Genomic DNA, 21432 nt, shown 5'->3' with positions numbered 1-21432 from the left:
TCATGCACCATGACAATATGCTGCATTTTGTGGAGTCTGCAAAGTAAAACCTGCACTTAATGTCCACAAAATTGCCAACTTGATCAAACTAATATTAAATGTCATTTCTGTTGCTATCTCTTTTGCTCCATTACAAACTGTGAAGGATAAAAATAAAAAGCTGTAGGAAATACTCTATTCATTCGATAAGATTTGCGGCAGTAAGGCAGCAGGTACTTGTGTTTAGAACTGGGCCGGTTTAAGATGGACGTCATGAATTAGACATTAGGTGCTGGAAAGACTCCAGCGGCTGGCAACAGAGGGTTTCATCAATGACACCATTCTCACAGCAGGAGGGGGGGGTCAAGTTTATGTGTGATTGTGTGAGAAAAAGTGAGATGTTTGGGCTGCAGTGATACAGGTGATCTCTCCCTAAAGAAAATGCGATTTGTGTCAGGGATTACCGGGTGAGTTCCCTTGGCTGACGCTACGGCATTAAGCCGCTTCCACCCGCTAATTAACCATCAGATGAAAGAGTTAAGCGGGGATCACTTCACACTTCTGTCTGTGCTTGGCTTGCCAAAGCCAGCACTGTTTTATATGTAGATTACCAGAGATGCTCTTTTGCCTTGAAGGGAGGGAGAGCATGAAAAGCGTATTGAGGAGAGTGGCAGTATCAGCCGCCTCTAACCATGATTGGAACATACTGCATAATAAACCACATACTGTGGCACAATGTGAAGAGGGAGGGCGAACAACTACAACTGTGAAAGTATCGCTGTCAAACAATCTTTTGATTTATCTTGAGCTAAAAGCAACACTAGACATACTGCGTATGATTTTATAGTCAGTGCGTGAAAGTACATTTTTTCCACTTTTGTGATTTTGCTGGTTTTATTAGACAGCTGTATAGTGTAGAGTGACAGGTACTGTGTGTCAAAACCTACTGAGCTTTCTTGCCGTTTACTGCCCACATAGGCAGCATCCTCATGAGTGTTTGATTTGGAATGCTATACACAGGCAGCGACTCTCTGTGTTATTAGAATGCTCCTTACATGAAGCACATAGAAGACTTGACTCCAAGGAGGTCTGTAATAGCTGGAGAAAGTGATCCCTTTTGCATTCTCATTCATCTCAATGTCTGTAAGTATGCAATTTAAAAACTGCTATCTGTGCTCTTGGCATGGTCTTAAGGATTATGAGCATTGTATGCAAAATAAAGAAGCATATCACTTAACTACCTCAGTGCTCATGAGAGTTAAGAAAATCTATTTTTCTATGGACAAAATGAATGGGATATTTAGGGCCTTATGAAACCTGTTTTATTTTTCCCCAATTTCCGTTTTTCCATTTTAAGTTAGGACTAGACTTCAATGGTTAAATTGTATTAACCAAAAAGCATGTCTAATTAATTGAAATCATGAAGTGTACAATATTTATCATATCAGCAATTTATTAAAAGTTAAACAAACAAAATGTTTTTATTATTATTGTTATTGTTTATTATTATTTTATTATTATTTTTGTTTTCTCAAATTCAGGTTAATTTTTACCAAATTCTGTTCTCCATTAATTTTCTAGATTCACTTATAATGGTTTCATTAATAATCAAAAGCATTGCTAACTGATTTTATTCAAAATATTTATTTATTTATTTACTTACTTACTTACTTTTATTTATTTACATTTTTATTTTTCAGAAATACTGTGTTGAGTATTTACATTTTTCTGCTAAATAAATTCTGGTATATATACACACACATACTGACTCATCGTTTTGAAAGGTATAGTGTATAATATTATACAGTTTTTTTTTTGTTTTTTGTTTTTAATTTCAGATAAGATAAATGCTGATCTTTGTTTTTGTTATTTTTTGTTTTTTAATAATCAAAGAATCCTAAATAAAGTTTGTTTGGGACTGGAGTAATGATGCTAAAAATTTAGCTTTGAAATCACAGAAATAAATTACATTGTAAAATATATTCAAATAGAAAACAGTTATTTTAAATTAGGGCTGTCAAACGATTAATCACGGTTAATCACATACGAAATAAACGTTTGAGTTTTCCTAATATATGTGTGTGTGTACAGTGTATAATTTTTATGTATATATAAATACACACAAATTAATGTATATGTTTAAGAGAAATATGTCATTTATGTACAAAATATTTTTATTTGTATATAATATACATATAAAAATTCTAATAAATACATATACTTGTAAATATTTCTTAAATATATACATAAATGTGTTTGTATTTACATATACATAATAATCACACACAGCACATGCACATATATTAGCAAACTCAAACTTTTATTTTGTATGTTTGTTCTGTATGTTTGACAGCCCTATTTTAAATGGTAAAAATATTTCAGAATTTTACTGTATTTGCTGTATTTTGGATCAAATAAATGCAGGCTTGGTGAGCAGAAGAGACTTCTTTAAAAAACATTAAAAATCTTACTGTTCAAAAACTTTTGACTGGTAGTGTATTGAGAAGGCAGAGGCTAAGTGTCACACGCATTTCTGAAACCGCGCGTCTGTGGCATTAATTCATACAGAAACAGGCAGAACATGCAGGATTTATATTTAAATAGTAGTTTTGCGGCTTAATATTCACAGACGCTAGTCTGTGTCGCTTTTTGATTGAAGTGTACTGACCTCCTTTTGATTTATCCCTCCAAAACTTGCCAAATTCCATGAGCATTCCACATTACACACTAAATTCCGTTTTTATGACTGGATTCTGCGATTCTATCTACGTTTTCCCCATGTGCTCCACCCTGGCTTTAACATGTTGCTAAACATGTTGCAATTATCTGACATAAAATCTGATATAAAAATACATAACACTCATTCGAATGTAGTCCATTTTAATAGATTAATTTATTATAACGTGAAGCTGAATTATTTACAAGTGTTCCTATAATCAACATGTCAATTGGTTTGTCTGCCATCTTGGCTGAATTTTTTTTTTTCTCTTACAATCACCATGAAATGGAAGTTGTAATTGTATCTTTTTCTCTGTTGATTTATATCAGAGTGAAATGGCTTCTTGAATGAAAAAAAATGTAGGATGGGACATAATTTATCCATTTGGAATTGATTGGATCGTTGTTTTTTGCTAATTGCTGTGATCTCATGTGAGTGACAGATTGCTGGAGGGGAGTCTTTATTGCCCAGGGATGTAATTAGGATTTCACTCATAGTTGAAATCAAATAACTGACACTGAACACACAGAAAAATCTTTCCTAGCTGTCTTTTATTAGTTAAACTAACTTTTGTTAATTTTGGTAACACAAAAGGAAATAATAGAGAGTTCTACAATCTATGTACTGTACATACTATAAAGCCCAGAGTACACATCAGTTTGTGTACAGCTGAATGCCTAGCCTTTTGAAATAAACTCCATTTGATAGCATGCATCAATCAAAGTACCTTTCAAGGAAAGTCGGTTTAATCCGTGGCCATATTTGCAACATCTCCAGGCAGCTGCTTTGGACATATATCAAGACCAGATTGCGTCTACTTGAATGGGGAAATACTGAATTCCCAAAAAACTGCTTGCCAAACTTACATTTACATAACATTTAAACCGTATCGAAAACTGACATGAACTCTCCTATAAATGTTGTTTCTTATTCTCAAACGGCGCTAAAAAGCATACATACTGGTCCATCCAATGGGCACACGTCTGTGGGAACCACAACTTCTGTTGGCAGCTGCAGTGAAGCAATGACTACCAATTGACCCTTTACAGGAAGTTTGATTGACAGGTGATCTGACCAAACATAAAGCCAAATCTGCCGTTTTTGTCTGACAAGCAAACCAGACAGGAGAGTAGATTAACATCAGTGAACTTGAACTTGTAAAATTATGTTTTTACATCTTTCCATGGTTGAAACAAGATACCTTCTGATGTTCATTCATGTTTATTTAATGCTTTATAGCAGGGGTCACCAGATCCGGTCCTGGAGGGCTGGTGTCTCTGCAGAGATTAGCTCCAACACTAATCAAACACACCTGAACCAGCTAATCAAGGTCTTACTAGTTATACTTGAAACTTCCAGGCAGGTGTGTTGAGGAAAGTTGGAGGTAAACCCTGCAGGACACCGGCCCTCCAGGAACAAGTTTGGTGACCCCTGCTCTATAGTAAAGAGGAAGAGATGATCCGTTCAAGTGCCGCTTGAACTGAAGCGCAATACAGCAATCAATTAAAGAGCCACAAAATGGTATTTATTGTTTAAATTTCTGTATTTTTAAGAAAAAATACAGAATTTGAAGGCTGAGACTGTTGCATTGTCTCAGCCTTTGTTGCATTGTCTGTTGTTGTGTTGGCATTTTCCTGTTTGCTCCGCAATGTATTTTCACTGCGTGAGAACATGAAGTGTGGCGTAAAGGTCTATATATATATATATATATATATATATATATAAAGTGCCTTGCAAATGTATTCATACCCATTTATTTTTTTCACATTGTGTTATGTTTGTTAAACTGCTTTAAATTACTTTTTTCGCTACAACAATCTACAGTCCATACACTATTATAAAAAAAAAAAAAAAAATTTGTCACAACTTTGTTAATTTATTAAGAAATACAAATTACATACATTGCATAAGTATTCATACCCTTATCTCAGTACTTAGCTTAAGCACCTTTTAGGGCCTCATAGGTAGAGCTGGGCGATATGGCCACAATTTGATATTAACAAAATACATATCTTAGAAAAAAATTCTTTCTTAGTTTTGCGTGTTTTATGAGTAATATTGTTTCAAATCAAGAAACAGGTTTATGTTACTTGATGATATTTATAATATTTTTGTCTCTTACTATCTCATGTCTTTCATTTGATATTAGGATGCAGACGTAGATTTATGTTCATTATCAAAATCAATGATATCTGTAAAAATGTACAGTATCATCCTTGCACACTTTGTATGCGTTTTTTTTTTTCGCATTTGTCAGCCTAAAAATCCATCACGCACAAAAACCTTGCCCTGATGCAAATTAATTCATCCATTGCAAAAAAATTCGCAAAACAATATAAATGGAGTCTTCAGGCAGTGATGATTTTGTTATCCACACTGTTAAAAAGAGAAAAAGAAGTAGGAAATATTGGGTTCATCCAATCCTGAGATTGCATAGAGAGGAAGGAGAGTTCCACGTCTTTATCAAGGAGCAGTGGGATTATCCAAAGCAATTCAAAGTTTACCCCAGGACGACAGTGTCTCGTCTGATGCATTGCTAGCAATCTGTCTTTATATTCGGTCTCTCTGTATTCCACACTTTGTTTGTCATACAGTAATTTTTGGCTGCGAGACAAAGTGAATGAACTTGCCAGACGCCATTCTGGATTTTGGTGTTCGCTTGTACCGTGGCTCTAAATTGTCGAAACGCCTTTCAAAATGCTTGCTACGGATGCAAAATACACAGAAAATCCCAATCAGAATTTGTTTATGACGGACGAAAGTTCAGAGGCAGTGTGTAAAAGTGATTGACACAACGTGAGGTTGGATTTATTTTTTACCATGCAGAAATTTCTGAGGAAAATTAAGACCTTGAGTGCCATGGCTCGTTTGACGTAACAACAGTAACGAAGAAGGACGGGTCTTTGCGAAGGATCAATTGTTGATTGGCTCCTTTATGTGGAAGGAGGGATATATTTTGCCATATTGTTTGTTGTTCCTTTTCCTATTCATTGTTGTTGAATATTTTGTTTCCGGAATTTATAATTGATAAAAATGGGTTTGTGCTCTTTCAAGCTAAAAATGCACATTAATTCACCTCGTTCAAGGGCATCTATTGATGTGGTCAACTCCAGCATTTTTCGTATCTTTTATTTCTTTTTCAAATGTGAATCAGCATCCATGGTCAGAGTTTCTGTCTTGTGGACCAACTAGTTACTGAAAAAATGCAAGGTCCATGTGTGAGCTAAACGTAACAATACACATAAAACCCCTGATGTCTTTGGTTATGTCGCATCTTGTGTTTTTTCAGATGCTTTGTCAAATTAAAAGTTGTCTGACAGTGCGTTCTGTTCCATTGCATTGTGCAAGGAAAAAAATGTGTGACTTGACAAAACACGTCCCATGAGAAAGGGGAACCTCTGAGCTAGTTCACAGCACAAACCACCCATGTGAGTGCCATCATAGTCTCTAACTAACAGTTCAGAACCTACAATCTCTGCAGATCAGCTGAGAACGCTTTTGGGGGGGAGGGTGTCATGTGTATGTGTCTTCTCTTCATGACTGATCAATGGCCTTTCAGCAGAGCCACATCTGTCCCGTAGATGGAAGCCAGTCCTTTGTGCAAGTCTGAGACTCTGTCATCACAGTCAGCCTTATCATTGTGAACGTCTCCCTGCCATGTAATTAATTTTCCCTCTTTTGTTTTGTAGTTTTCTACTGTGCACTCTTTTGTTATAGCCCCCATAAAGGAGTTATTTCGGAATGTTGCCTTGTTTTGAAATAATGAAGATAAATTAGTCTTTTGTTTTCTCTGAAGGAAAAACTTTCTCAGCCCCTCGGAGCACAAGTAATTTGCGTTCCCCATCTGAACAAAGACGCATTTTCCTCCCGCTGTTTCTCTGTTTTTATTTCTTTCTTTCCTTCGTGTTTTCGACATCTTCGCTCTCACTTCCACTCTAATTGTCACTCTAGCCACTTTCCTCCTCTTTCCAGTTTAATTTGATCAAATTAGTGGCTTTTGCTGCTGCTGCTGCTGTAGACGTCTCGATGGAGATGTTGTTGGAGATGTCTCGGTGGAGATATTTCACTAACGCTGCGCTAATAGCCGTGCTCACAGATGCTAGCCCTGTTTGAACTCCAGTAGAATTTCACTAATTCGCAAACACCCCAATATAAACTTTCCATACACAATGAAAAGTTAGGTGACACCATTTCTCACTTGTTTTTCTTGTTTTACCGCTGAGAATTGTACATTTTGTAATTTGCATAAATTGCCGCTTTTGCCAGTTGTTGTGGAATCTAACAAGAAGTCTCAGACACTATCACTATTATTGTTCATTTAAAAATATTTCTGTGGCTTAGTAACAAATAGGTTTACAGGCCCCAAGTGACTTCTGAAACCTACAGAGTGAAATTTAATTTTACTTCAGTTCATTCCTTTTGCGTACAGATCAATCATTGACATTTTAAGTTGTGTTCTCGCCCGATCAATCGGTCTATCATCGCTTTGTGAACCCCCCTCACTCAGATGCTCCCTGAAGCCTGACTTCCTCTCCTTCCGTCTCGCTCTCTCTCTTTGATACACAGGATTAAGGTCCACACAACTTGAGAGCACTTACAGATCCCATCCTGATTTAGCTTTATCTCCACACTGGCCAGTCTGTTTGTGTGTGTGATGCATTGCATCTCATTGTCTGCTCATCTGCCATCTGAAGGACATTTAAGTAAGGCTATCTCCTTATTTTTAACATAACAGCAGGAGGGGCCATTTGTATCTTGAATGTGCGAGGCTTCCGGAGTCATCTGCTTTCAATTATTTTTAGCTGTACAAAATAGCTCGTTATGCTGCTGGTGTTTCTTATCATATTATTTTAATGTATTGTCGTAATTATGAACACACAGGTTTGAAGCGCAAATTGTTTTACTGTTTACTGCACTTATTCTTTATTCTTCTGCTTATTTACCAAGGGCGGCTAATGAATCAGAAGTCTTACATATTCACAGAAAATAACTTGCAAAATAAGGTGGATATGAACATGTTTGTTTGTTTGTCTCTGCGCACAGTAATTGTGAAAAGATGTACTCTTTCCCCAAATTATTTTACCTTGAATAGAATTGAGTTTTAAGACTTCCTTTCTTTAAGTTCTTGTCTTATTCCTATGTTCTCAAGAATTGGGTCAATGACATCGACTCAGTTGTTTGTCTAAATCAGTTCATTTGTTCAGAAAAAATACATGATGAAAATGCGCTTCATATAATTATAATATAATCATTCAATATATTATAAAATGTAGAAAAACTATATACAGTGCCTTGCAAAAGTATTCATACCCCTTTATTTTTTCACATTTTGTTGTTTATTAAACTGCTTTAAATTACTTTTTCCTCACATCAATCTACACTCCATACACTATTGTGACAAAACAAAAACAGATTTGTCACAACTTTGTAAATGTATTAAGAAAAACAAAAAATTGCATACATTGCATAAGTATTCATACCCTTAACTCAGTACTTAGCTGAAGCACCTTTACAGCCTCAAGTCTTCTTGGATAGGGCTGGGTAATATGGCCAAAATTTGTTTTGCATGTTTTCATAATATTGTTTCAAATCAAGAAACAGGTTTGTGTTACCTGATAATATTTATAATAATAATAATAATAATAATAATATTTTTGTCTCTTACTATCTCATGTCTTTCATTTGATAGTAGCTTGAGTTAGGATGCAGATGTAGATTTATGTTCATTATCAAAATAAGTAATATCTGAAAAAATTAAGTAACCTCATTTTTATATAGTGAAATTTAATTATTCTGACTTTTTTTTTTTAATTAACCATTGCTTTTCCATAGTATCATCCATAGATCATGATAATAACAGTTATAACCGCAAATATAGCACCTCAATACCGTGTTAAAAATGTAATATGGTTCCTAGGTATTTGTATGAAAAACTACAGCCTAAATACATTTAGTATAAATGGATTTTCTTAGGATTTCTGTGAATTAAAATGCACAAACCAGACGCAATAATACCAAATAGTGAAGTGATGGCTCTTCACAGAACATATAATTGTTACTTTATTTTAATGTTTTTTTTTGTTTTGTTTTGTTTTGTTTTTTTATGTCTATTCATGAGGAATATGTGCTGTTATGGATGTGACAAGCCTGAAAGGAGCACTTACCAGACTATAGAAAATCATGCACTAAAAATAATAAAAAAAACTTTAAGAGAGACCTCACATGGATCCTTTGCTAAATACGTTATGTTTTATGGTAAGGTTGACACATGCATGGAATTTTACCCAATAGCTTAATCAAAAAAACACAAAAAAAAACAAAAAAAAAACTGTAATATACCTTTATCACCGTCTGCGTGTCATCACATCCGGCTCCGAATAGTAGCATAAAGGAATTTCCACCTGTATTATTGTCAATGAACAGACGCCAGTTTAGTGAGGAAAATTAAACTAATTTAGTTGTACTTTGCAATAAACTACAATATACAAAACTGTTTTTTTACTGACACCTTACTGTGTATGTCATCCTTAATTTTAATATGTAACTTTATCTGATCGACACGATTATCAACCACTGTTACCCATCCTGAGACTAAATGAATAGCAGCATGCTGCGTAAATTACTCCCAAAGGAATAATCGGAGCGATTCACTTATTTTATTTTATATTATTTTGTTTATTCTTGCCGTATTCTTGCGTTTTTGTAGAAAGTATAATGCTATTCAGTACAGAGGACATGACTCATTTATGATGATCAATATTGTTTTGGAATAATCGTCTATGGGCTGGAAATATTAGTTTATTTGAACAACTTTAATTTGATGTAATTATTGAAGACTGCATAGTAAGGTAAGTGCATGAAAAATGTGAGCATTATTGATGAATACACATTTCCCACTAAACCTTTAATTTAATTATTCAAAACAGTCTTTAGTCGTAATTAATATTTTAAGCTTTGGCTAACTGACATGCTCTTTAATGTGAAATGCTGGTTTGTATTGTTTTCTCTCAGTTTTGTAATAACATAATGTGGACAGACTCTGAATACAGTATGGCTTGCGCTCACCCCTTTAAGTCACGAAATATACGTCGGGATATCACAAAGACATCTTCCTTGATTTCACAATATTCAATTAATGATTGTACACTGAGTTTGGTATTTTTAGAAGACGTGTCTGTGCTGAATTTTTACATAAATTGTGCACAGTGTTTGTCCTGTTTATCAGCGTTGTTTCATCTGGCTATAAACCGAGTCATTTCTGTTCTTCACTGAATTCAAGCGCTTCACATTGGCGCTGTTTAGCGGCCGACTCATCATCAGTGAGTGAATGCATCTGCTCTAGTAAGTTCGCGCCATGCCGTAGTGATGGGCGCTTTCGAAGCACTGTATCATGATGCTTCAAAACTTTTGTAAAGCAAATGTTTCGAAACAGTGGTTCTGAGCGCATATCAATCTGCCAAAGTTGCATGATTTCAGTTAACAAGGCTTCATTACGTCATAACTGTTTCGAAACGTTTCGAAATTTTTATGGTTTGTCTGTAAGCCTGTGAATCATGCAAGTTCATTCAGATCGCCCCCCCCCCCCCCAGTGGCGAACCATTGAACTAGTGTCTATGTTTTTACCTGATCTCGAATCAGTTTCATCAATTTGTAGACATTTTATACAATACATTTGTGAAATTAAAAGAATTAAGTAGTTAATAGTCTCATACTGGCCTGTACATACGAGCTCTCCATTAAGCAAGCAAAACAAGCCCTGCAAAATAATATAAAATATTTTTTTGTTGTATTTAATGTACTTACTTTTAATAATATTTGCAATGGCTTTAAATCTGTTTTTAATGCATGTTTTAGCCTGAGTTTTTGTTGCATTTACACACTTTTGACCAGCAGGCATCACTAGCGTGTGGTGTTTTGAGCACTTCGAAAATCTTTTTGCGAAGCAGTTGGTTTAGTTGATTCGAAGATTCGCAATGGTTCGTTGCCATTTCATCTGAGCGGATAAATGGTCCGAGTGGCGCGCTTTGACTAGTGCTCTTTTGTTCCACCTTTGCCGCATAAACGTTATATTGAACATTTATCGAACTCTTGTTATCGTTTTTCGAGAAAATTCATATTGTGTGCGCCAAGCCCTATTCTTGTGTATGATACGACAAGCTTTTCATTCTTCTGCATTTGGCAATTATCTGCTATTCTTCTCCTCCCCTTTTTTGACCTCTCAAACTCTGTCAGGTTGGATGGGGGCAGATGCACATTTTCAGGTTTCTCCAAAGTTTCTTGATTGGGGTCATGCCAAGGCTGTGGCTGGGGCACTCAAGGACATTCACAGAGTTGTCTATAAGCCACTCTTGCTGTGTGTTTGGGGTCATTGCCCTGTTGGAACGAGAACCTTATGCCCAGTCTGAGGTTTCGAATGCTCTGGACTGGGTATTAAGGCTATCTTTATATTTTGCTGTGTTGAGCTTTTCTTTTACTTTGATGAGTCCTCAGTCCCTGCCGCTGGAAAAACAACCCCACAGCATGAGGCTGCTACCAGCACACTTTACTTTTTGGATGGTACTCTCCAGGTGATGAGCACTGCCTGGTTTCCTTCAAACATGATGCTTGGAATTGAGGTTCATCAGATCGGAAAATCTTGTTTCTCACAGTCTGAGGGTCCTTTAAATGCTTTTTTGCATATTCCAAGTGTATTTTCATGTGTCTTCACTGAGGAGTGGATTTAGTCTTGCTACGCTGTCATAAAGCCTAGATTGATGGAGTGTTGCAGTGATATTTGTCCTTCTGTAGGTTTTTCCTATCTCCATATATGATCATGGAGCTTAACTAGGGTGACTATCATGATCTTGGTAACCACTCTAACCAAAGCCCTTCTCCATCAGTTGCTCAATTTGGCCAGAAGGCTAGCTCCTGGTTGTTTCAGACTTCTTCCGTTAAGGATAACGGAGACTACTTGCTTCTGTGAACCTTCAATGCAGCAGCATTTCTTCTGAACTCTTTCCCAGATCTGTGGCTTGACGCAATCCTGTCTCTGAGCTCTACAGGCAGTTTTTTTTCCCCTTAGGGCTTGGTTTTTGCTCTGATATGCATTTTCAGCTGTTAGACCTTTTATTAAAATGTGTGTGTGCCTTTCCAAATCATACCCATTCAATTGAAATTGCCACAAATTAACTCTACTCGAAGTGTAGTACAAACAATATGAATGCTAAATTGGAATCATAAAGGCTTTTTATTTCTAATTAACTTGCCAATATGTTAAAACCCAGTTGTTTTGCTTTGCCATTATGGTGTACGGAGTGTAGATTGATGTGTGGGAAAAAGTAATTTAAAGCGTTTAACATAAGGCAGCAACATAACAAAATGTGAAAAAAAAAAAAAATGAAGGGGTATGAATACTTTCGCAAGGAACTGTATTTCTGTTTATTCTTGTTTATATAAACCCAACATGAATACAAAAGCTACATTTTTGTAAGCACACGGCAATGCATTTTAGGCTAGATTTTAAAAATATTTTTCCTAGTATTTAGTTCTTTCACTCTAATTTGTCAGCTTTTCTGTCTATCGCCTGCCTCTTCACTCTTGAAGTGTTGATAGACTTTATTCATGTCATTCAGCACCTAACTGATTTTTTTTTTATGCCATCAGACTATCAGACCATTTGACAAATGGTCACTGTGCAGAACATATCATCCAGAGCACTCATCAGTCTGACCCAGATCAACAGCAGATACCAGTCATTTTTAATGAGTGATAATTTAGACAGTTATGTCTGTGTATATCATTATCGTGGCCTTGAGACTTTGTAGTACTGGTACACAGGCAGCGATTTAAGCCAATGACTACTCAATGATATCTCAAGGCACATGACTGTCACCTCCGACCATACTATCAATATCAGCCTTTGAAATGATTAAGTGCATAAGAAACTACGACGGCCCGACACGGACTGATATATCTGTATTTATAAAAGTGGATCAACATCAGTCTAATGTGAGGTCATTCATTTTCCTCACTAAATTCAAAAAGCATTTCTGTCTAAGGAGATGTACTGCACAGGCATACTTCTGTGAAGATATGGCTGCTCAGGCCACCCTCTGTGTCCCTCTCTTTGGAATATTAATGATGTTAATCAATTTTTATAATGTCAGCAGGGTGCAGGCTAACACAAGCTGACATTTACATAAGAGAATATAAATCTGAAATTAAATGTAAATCTGGTAGAGGCCAGCGCAGTCCCTTGTCAATATGGAGTAATTACATAGAGACCCCCAAAAGTGGAAAATGATGCACTGTGGGCGAGGTCAAAGGTCAGTCTATTCAGAAATTCCTTGGTTAATAGACATTACGCCAGTGTATTGTAGATTTAAGACCAGATGAGCTGGCGGTAACTTGGAAAATCCCTGTTATGTCATTTGTCCTTGAACTAAGAGTGTTGCAAATCTAGTAAACCTTTTCTTAGCAAACATGTAAATGCAAATAGAGTCACACACAGTTAATTCAAATCCTTAACACTATCCTAATGTGCATAAGCAAAATCATTAACACAGCCACCGTTGCACAATGTTCAGGTCATTCTCTGAGGATTTAATGTAGCCAAGAGACAAAGAGACCATTGAAACTGTAAGAAGTTCACGCTCATTTAACAATTTAATTCAGTGGTTTAGTAGAGTAGACAGACTCTGGGCTATCAAGATTCTGTGTCAACCATTCATAAATCTTACATGGTTATTATATTCACTGGAAAGAACATGAAAGCAATGCAAACTTCACTATTGTTCACTCTTCTTTACTAATACAGTGTATGTTTTGTGTCTGTATGTATTGCTTTTTTGCATTTTCATTAAAAAAAAAAAACAAACAAAAAAAACAACGTAGTCAGACTTTGTGAACTCGCTATTTGAAACCATGAAATGCATGCTGTCGTGCATGTCGAATAGCAGGAAACCATTTCTCTTAATGTAATCCATGGGAAATCATATGGATGTAGGTTGAGTATTACTGCTAATGAATTGTGCATTTGAAATCAATAATAATTTTGCTCTACAGTCACTTTCATTGACAAAGGATAAAACAGAAGTTTCTGTACTCGATTATTGACGTTTTTTTTTCTGTGTGAACACGAAAATGTGAAAAAGGTCTAATAGTGAGAGGAAGGCCAAGGAGATCATTTGTCTCTGATGACATCTGTGCTACTGTAGGTGACCACGTGCTTCTCTGTGGATGATATTTGATAGAAGTTAGTCTGAGTGGAAAAAATCTTTCAGCCGGTAATAGAAGTGGCTTGTGAGAACATTTCTTTAGAGTCTTGCATGAAGTTTATTAGGTATATTCTTATAAGTCTTCTTCATACAGTGTATATAAATATATATATATATATATATATATATATATATATGTGTATATGAAGAGTTCAGATGCAAAACCAGCTAAAAGCCATCTCGGTCAAAAATGAGATAATCATACTGAGTGAATGCTCTCGACACATATTATATGTCCATCAAATACTTTTTCTTCAAACTCGCTAAAATACCAGCGTCAGCCCAATCAGAAGTACCGGTACTTACATAGAAACCTATACATCTGAGCCGGATAAAAATGCATTTTTTAAAGAAAGACGTCAGATGGATTTAGCTGGTTTTGCATCTGAACTCTTCATATATAGTGCTGTGCTTTTGAATTGCGCATTTTCAGTCAACCTGATGCATTGTTTATGGTTGGTGAATGTTGAACTTTATTTATTTATTTTTTAAATGTGGGTGGAATCAGGAAAGGTCCACGAGCTGGGATTCGAACTCAAGTCGCCCGGAGTGTTGAACTTTATTTGTCGAGAACATAAAGACATACTTGTATATTTTATTTTAAGATTCTCCTATCAATATTGTCATATTAGTGCCTCAAAATGAACACAATATTGTATTATTTACAAGTCGAACAAATGATTTGTTTTGCCAAATAATAATCGGCAACAATAGCCGATTGCTGGAATGGACGGTTATCAGCAAAAGTCCATACCAATAGTTTTCTGGGTTGCGTCTGTTGCTAGAGCAGCTGAGAATCAAGTCAAGTCACCTTTATTTATATAGCACTTATACAATACAGATTGTGTCAAAGTAGCTTTACAGTCTTCAATAGGAAAATAGTATGTCAGTAATGCAAAGGACAATTTTAAACACTCAATTTTCAGTTGAAGTCAGTTCATCATTGAATTCAGCGATGTCATCATCTAGCTAAGTTCAAAAAGTACTGTACTATACTGGCCAGAGGAGAACTGGCCCCCCGACTGAGCCTGGTTTCTCCCAAGGTTTTTTTCTCCATTTCTGTCGCCGATGGAGTTTTGGTTCCTTGCCGTTGTCGCTTCTGGCTTGCTTAGTTGGGGACACTTAATTTTCAGTGATATCATATACTATTTAAACTGAACTGAGCTGGATGATGATATCACTGAATTCAATGATGAGTGCTCACTGTTGTCATTTTGCATTATTGACACAATTTTTCCTGTTTAATACTGTAAAGCTGCTTTATTACAATCTGTATTGTTAAAAAAGCGCTATATAAATAAAGGTGACATGACATATACAGTACAAGAGCAGACTCTAGAGGCGGAGTTACTGACACCTCGTGCTGTTTGTTTTGACACGTGAAACTGCGTGCTGCAGAGAGCGTGGTCCTTAAATATGGGGTGTGAAAGCTGCATATACTTTGCTAACTAAGCAGTCAGTCATGTTAATCATAGCTTACCTTACCGTGAACAGATGCCGTGACCAATGACGTTGAAGAAGAAGCGCGACACTCTCATAGCCCCCTTCTTGTCAGACCGTTTCATCTGCAGTAACTTGATTTTGCCAGTCATTACCAAATAACCCAACAATGTCATAGAAAAGTAAACATTAATTACTCACCTTCGTTCATCTTCAGAACACAAATTAAGATATTAATGAACAAATTAAGCAACTGACACGTTCAAGGCCCAGAAAGGTAGTTAGGACATTGTTAAAATAGTCCATGTGACATCAGTGGTTCAACCGTAATGTTATGAAGGTATGAGAATACCGTTTATGCACAAAGAAAACAAAAACAACTTTATTCAACAATGTAATCTCTTCCGTGTCAGAGAAATTGTTTAAAAGTTATTTTTGTTTTCTTTTTCATATTTAGCCCAGAATATGATCCGGTGTGTGAAGCTTCACTTTAAGTGTTTTTCCGTAGAAAGCCATTAAGATGCTTAACGTAAACCTAACGTAAACTAACTCCTGTTTTCTAAGAGAAAACTTAGCTTAAGGCTGTAGTAAACAGTTTTTGTTCATGTGCAAATATCCAGAGACATTTAAATCATTTCACCGGATACTTTTGTTTTTGACCTGCACAGCTTTCACTGGGCGGGATTGTTTGAAATTATTAATAAGGAAAAATTAAGGAATGCAAAACTAAGAAACAGGATGTGCTTGATATTAAAAAGAAATATTAAAAGCGCAATAAGCCTTGAAAGAGAACTGAATCCACAACTGAGCGGAACACAGACAGTAGTAGCCTTTGTCTTCGGTTGTGCAGTTAAACTGTAAAATACACCCAGAAATAGCCTATGTCTGAAAATTTGAGTGGGTGCAACAACACACTTCTTTAATTCTGTCTGATTTGACACAGACTAACCCATAAGTGCTTTTTGTCTTGGCAGATTAGTGTTTGAAGGAAAACCTCTTTAGGTTTAGACAGCACAACAGTACACTGGAACAAAACAAGATCTGAAAATATCTCAAAAGACATTTATGCTGTACGACAAGACTAGATAAAACAAGAATATTTTCAATTAAATTTCATGTTGGTGTCTATCCGTCAGTCTGTCTGTCTAGCAGTACAGTGTGTACTGTACTCTGAGGGCTGCCTTCTCTTTAAAGGTTTTCCACAGAAGTCTCATAATTTCTCATTTTCCAGTTCACATTCCACGCTATCATCAGAAGGGCTGCTCCCGGACCCCATTATTGGAAGAACCTATGTCTCTCGCAATCTGTTTCATAGGTGTATATGTGATCACTTGTTAAGTTTGTCTTTGAGGTGAAGGTCATGCCAAATTCTTTGAAGCCACCGTAATTGGAGCCATTTTTCTTTCTTTCTTTGCTGCTTCATTGCTTTAGTAAACTTTAAATTGAAAATAGCTGGTACCCTATGTGAGCGCGTGTTCGTGAGTCTCTCCCCTTTGTTAACGTCGTTTCACGTTTGGTACGAGCTGAACAGAGATGAAGCAGGGTGTGTTATTGTACCCGTTATGGGGCGACGTGGAGTTAATTTTGGATTTTGTCTGTGTGTGGGTTATTGAACTCGTAGCAAGGTGTTCCTGTGAGGGTTCATGTTCGTGGTTGACCCATACTGTGACCACACTTGCTCCTCTGTAATGAAACATTTCTTCCATGCATTCAATATTTAATCCAACTCATTCCAGACCTGGACAGAGATGAAACCATCATATCCTGGGTAACCTTCACAAGCGCAGACACTTTGTCTTTACCGACTTGAGCTGAAACCGACCTTGAAGCAAGACGTCTGTGACGATATTTCGTTTTATTGCCTAAACAAATTGAACAGACATGGGGTGGGAGTTTTGAGTGCCTGAGGCTGCTTTTTTAATCAGTGGTTGTTTTAACTTGTTTTGCTTCAGGACCCAGATTACATTGGGTCAGACGTCAGGTGATGACCCAACACAGTGCCAAAATTGCTTTTTGTGTGGGGGAAGCCCTTACAGTTACAAATCGAAATTGGTTAATATTACTGTGAACTATGTTTCAATTTACTATTAATTATATATATATTTTTTTTTCCTTGGCAAGTATTTCTAAACCAAACCCTAACTTTGTAGTAACTGCATGTCGTTAATTAATATAACTAAATATGTATTTGTGAAATTACACTGTAACAAGACAGCATAAAATAGTGTAACTTGTGTAACACACTTTAAAAATGTCTGTAATTTTAACAGTGAAATATTGGAAAAACGCTACGGGGTGGGGAAAAACTGTTAATAAGTTAACAGTACCAGTAGTATATACAGAGGAAAACTGTAAAAGATCTAACCAGACTTTTCAAGTAATTTTACAGTAAAATGTTATTAATCCAGTCAAAAACTTTAAACTGATATTCCCAAAATTCCCTGTGTGACATTTCACATTTGAAGTTATTTTGTTTAAATAATAATGTTTCTTAAATAGTTTTTGTTATCAGCTATGTACTGTACATTTGGGTTTTATGGTTTATATTCAAATTTTCTTGTTTGTAAATTAGTGTTAGGCCACATGCAGTGGTTTTTAATTAATCTGTAAAAATAATATCCCCTTTTTCAAATCGAGCCATTCTTAGATGCCTGTCGGTGTGTCGTCACACCAACAGAGGCCGCTCCCACGATAGTTGATTGACATGAGCGTCTTACCTCAGATCAGCTGTAACAGTCCGACCTCCATTGTTTCGATGCCGATGTAGGGATGTAAATTAGACAAGAATATCTCTGATTGAGCGATTGAGGTGTTGTGTTGCTGGATGTAATAATGAACATAGTGGTCCTTATTTACTCCCGACATCTGAGCAGCTGAAGATGCAGTGGATTACGTTTGTTTGTGAAGGGAATCAGCCTCCTGATCTACATATATCCGTCTATGTTCACGCAAATCATTTGTGATCCAGCTTCACCTACAGCAGAAGTGAGTATAAGGGTTTTTTTATGAATCTCTGCAATCACCTTTCCTAATAACGTGCTAGCTAGCAAGTTTCGTGGCTAAACACGCTAAATGTGGCTAAAGTAATCTCCCGAGCAGCCCGTCTCTCCACAGAGAGCAGAGCTCATTTGCATTTAAAGGAAAAATCCCTCAGAATGGGATGATTTTTGCAGAGCTCATTTTGACCAGGTAAAAAGGGTGTTGTTTTACACAACCACTGAGAATTTTTAACCAAAATATATTATGTATGAACTGTACTGTACGAACATGATAATCATGTCACACTGTGGGATCTCATTGTCATTAATGCCAGATTGTACGACAGTCAAGACGTGTTAAAAACAGGTGCGTGCAAGAAAACCTTATATTATTAACCCATACGCATTCAGTGACTGTGAGCTGCATTACACGCTGAAATGTTGTTTATCATCAAGAATATGCGGCAATAGCGGAAGAATGGTGTAAGCAGCACTACACACCCAAATGGAAACAGCGGCGCAACCGGTGTTTATCATGAGTAAAGGCAGCATATCATATGATTTCCATGCATGGCGGATGCACCGGAGTTTATGTGGTTAGAAGAAATATGTAGCATTAATTCTGGTCATGGCGTGTCTTCAAATACGGAGACAGTTTGACGTTCATCGTAGATGTCACACTGCAGGACTGTGCGTCAAATCTTCTGACACTGCCAGATTTTCTACGGAGGTAAAATTTGATCGCAACAGCCATTAATCGGCTGTTGGTCAAACCAGCGATCAAAGACTACAGATTTTAGCCTAGGATTGTAGGAATCTTTTAAGATTTTCAAGAATGTAAACAGTTGTATGTTTTGCAGTTTTTCAGACAAACGCACAATATTTTAGCATATGATAGACCTCCTCATTCCAAACAATTTTGCCTCAAGAACCACAGCTGTCAATCCATTTTTTAAATGATTGAGAAAATGTAAAAAAAACCCTACTTTTGCGAACTAGTACTTTTGCGAAATTTACCCTTTGGGAAGCTATAATGGTGCCTGTCAAAATATACCCTAAAGCCTAAACAAAAACTCAAAACTTCACGAAACCTGGTGAGCACATGCGACAGGTGATTCTAAACAAGCACTCAGTTTCAGGGAGATTGAACCATAGCTGGTGCTATAACAATCATAAACGTTAAAAACAAACAAACAGACATTTTTTTTATTGTAAATTACCTAGATTTGCCAAAAATGCTTGATTTAGCTGGTTACAGGCTTGCTAAATAATATGTAATGTCTTTTTTCATATGTGCTTAAATGCCTTAAAGTACTTCACAGCTATATTTATGTTTACAGTTTTTCTTTATTTTTTGCAAAATTATTTTGGTAACCAAAAATGCCAAAATTATTTTGTAAAAACTACAGATAATTTTTTACAGTGCAAGCTTAATGTTTGTTTGGTTTTAAATGTCTGTTTATTTCAGTGGTGTGCATTTATTAATTCCATAAAAGATATTGTGGGAAGCACAAATGTTTATTCTAGTTGCAAATGTGTTTTAGTACTTTGGATTGTGTTTTCTTTCAACTTGTGCAGTTTTGTTGATGGTTTTTGAGGATGAGAGTATGTCACGCAATCTGTTAATGCTGGAATCTGCCAAATTTGGCTGCTTTTACCAATAAAAAAATTGCCCTAAATCACCATCATCAACAAAAGATATGGAACATGTTTTCTCCTCCCAGAGGCTTCAGGAATTGAATGTTATGTAAAATGTTGAAGCTGATTTTGAAAGGTTATTTTTTTTATAAACAGATGGTCTATGAAACATCCGTCAGACTATTCAAATAACACAGCTTCAGCGCTTCCCTCCATGCCATGCACATATATAAAATGACAGGAGACCGATCACGTCCAGACAGACGGAGTGCCTTTTAAACCTGCAGTAGACTTCAAACCTGCGTTTTAGACATGGGAGATGGGAGTGTACAAATGACTGCGTCCCTCCTCACTGAACCATTTCACATTTCCACCTTCACCTGAAATAAATGTCTGCAGGTTTAACTTTTCTCATAAATGCCACCGCTACGCACCCAGCCGCCTCATGCAATCGCCTGTCCTGAAATATTAACGAAACTTGAGAAGTGTGTGTAACAGAGCTCTCTCATGTTTTCTTCTTTTTTTTTTCCTGACAGATTGAAGACGCCCAAACGGGCAGTGTTTGCAGGCAGCATGCAGCTGTTGGCGGGAATTAAGCTGTGTACGGGGAGAGTATTGACAAACCATCCACACTATGAGGACCAGGCACTAAGAGAGAGGACCAGACAGGTAAAAAAATCACAATTCAATCCAAGTTCTGCTATGTTCAGGACCTCCAGTTCTCCTGGGACAAAAATTGACTCTAATTTTGGAAAATGTTTTTGTTTATTTTGTGTCAGTACTAAAATTCTGCAAACAAAACTAGTCTGGAGAAGTTTTGTAAGGACACAAGTAGCAATCAAGGGTGTATTGGTTTATAATTGTGCGACAGTCACAAAATATACATATGTTTTGTTTAATGAATATTATTTGCATGAAATATACACAATGCTGTTTTGTTTCAGAACTGAACATATGGTCAATCAGACTAGATCATAAAATAAAAGACTTTTCTGTAGCATATGAACAAAGAACCAAATCTTTTCTTTTGCAATCATGCCTCATTATGTAAATTGAAATAAATGAAGCAGCAGTAAATCAGTCAGAAACTAACACTAAAAACTCGTTAGATACTGTTAGAAGGAATAAATGCGTTGTAGTCTAAAAGTGTGTACCTTAACAAATCAGCTGATAATCTTGATGATAAGATTACAAATGGGCCATATCAAGAAGATCAGAGTAAATGGTTCATAAATCCTCTTTAAGGATTTTCCTAATGACATATGCAGTGTTATATACTTGGCCTCATCAGCAGAAGTGTGACTTTTGCCGTAATTAATTTAATCAAGTTTCTCATTGAGGTGGCTGGAAGTTGACACATCAGTGGGCGTCTTTATGAAGTGAAATAAACATTGTGGCATGGCTTCCATGTCCTGTTGTATAA

The 21432-nt window shown here is 36.3% G+C and overlaps 1 protein-coding gene across 3 annotated transcripts in view; it reads left to right on the top strand.

Annotated features, from left to right (window-relative positions):
* The window catches only part of dpy19l3 (dpy-19 like C-mannosyltransferase 3), a 57057-nt gene that overhangs the window by 25625 nt on the left and 10000 nt on the right, over positions 1-21432 (top strand). For all 3 annotated transcript variants that reach the window (XM_051115683.1, XM_051115685.1, XM_051115684.1), the window contains exon 17: positions 20546-20678. In XM_051115683.1, the coding sequence (XP_050971640.1) occupies positions 20546-20678 (133 nt within the window). The remainder of the gene's footprint in view (positions 1-20545; positions 20679-21432) is intronic.

Source organism: Labeo rohita, chromosome 7, assembly GCF_022985175.1.
Source record: "Labeo rohita strain BAU-BD-2019 chromosome 7, IGBB_LRoh.1.0, whole genome shotgun sequence".
Lineage (NCBI taxonomy): Eukaryota > Metazoa > Chordata > Actinopteri > Cypriniformes > Cyprinidae > Labeo > Labeo rohita.
The sequence above is the reverse complement of the archived record's forward strand: the minus strand, read 5'-3'. Positions and strand labels throughout refer to the sequence as shown.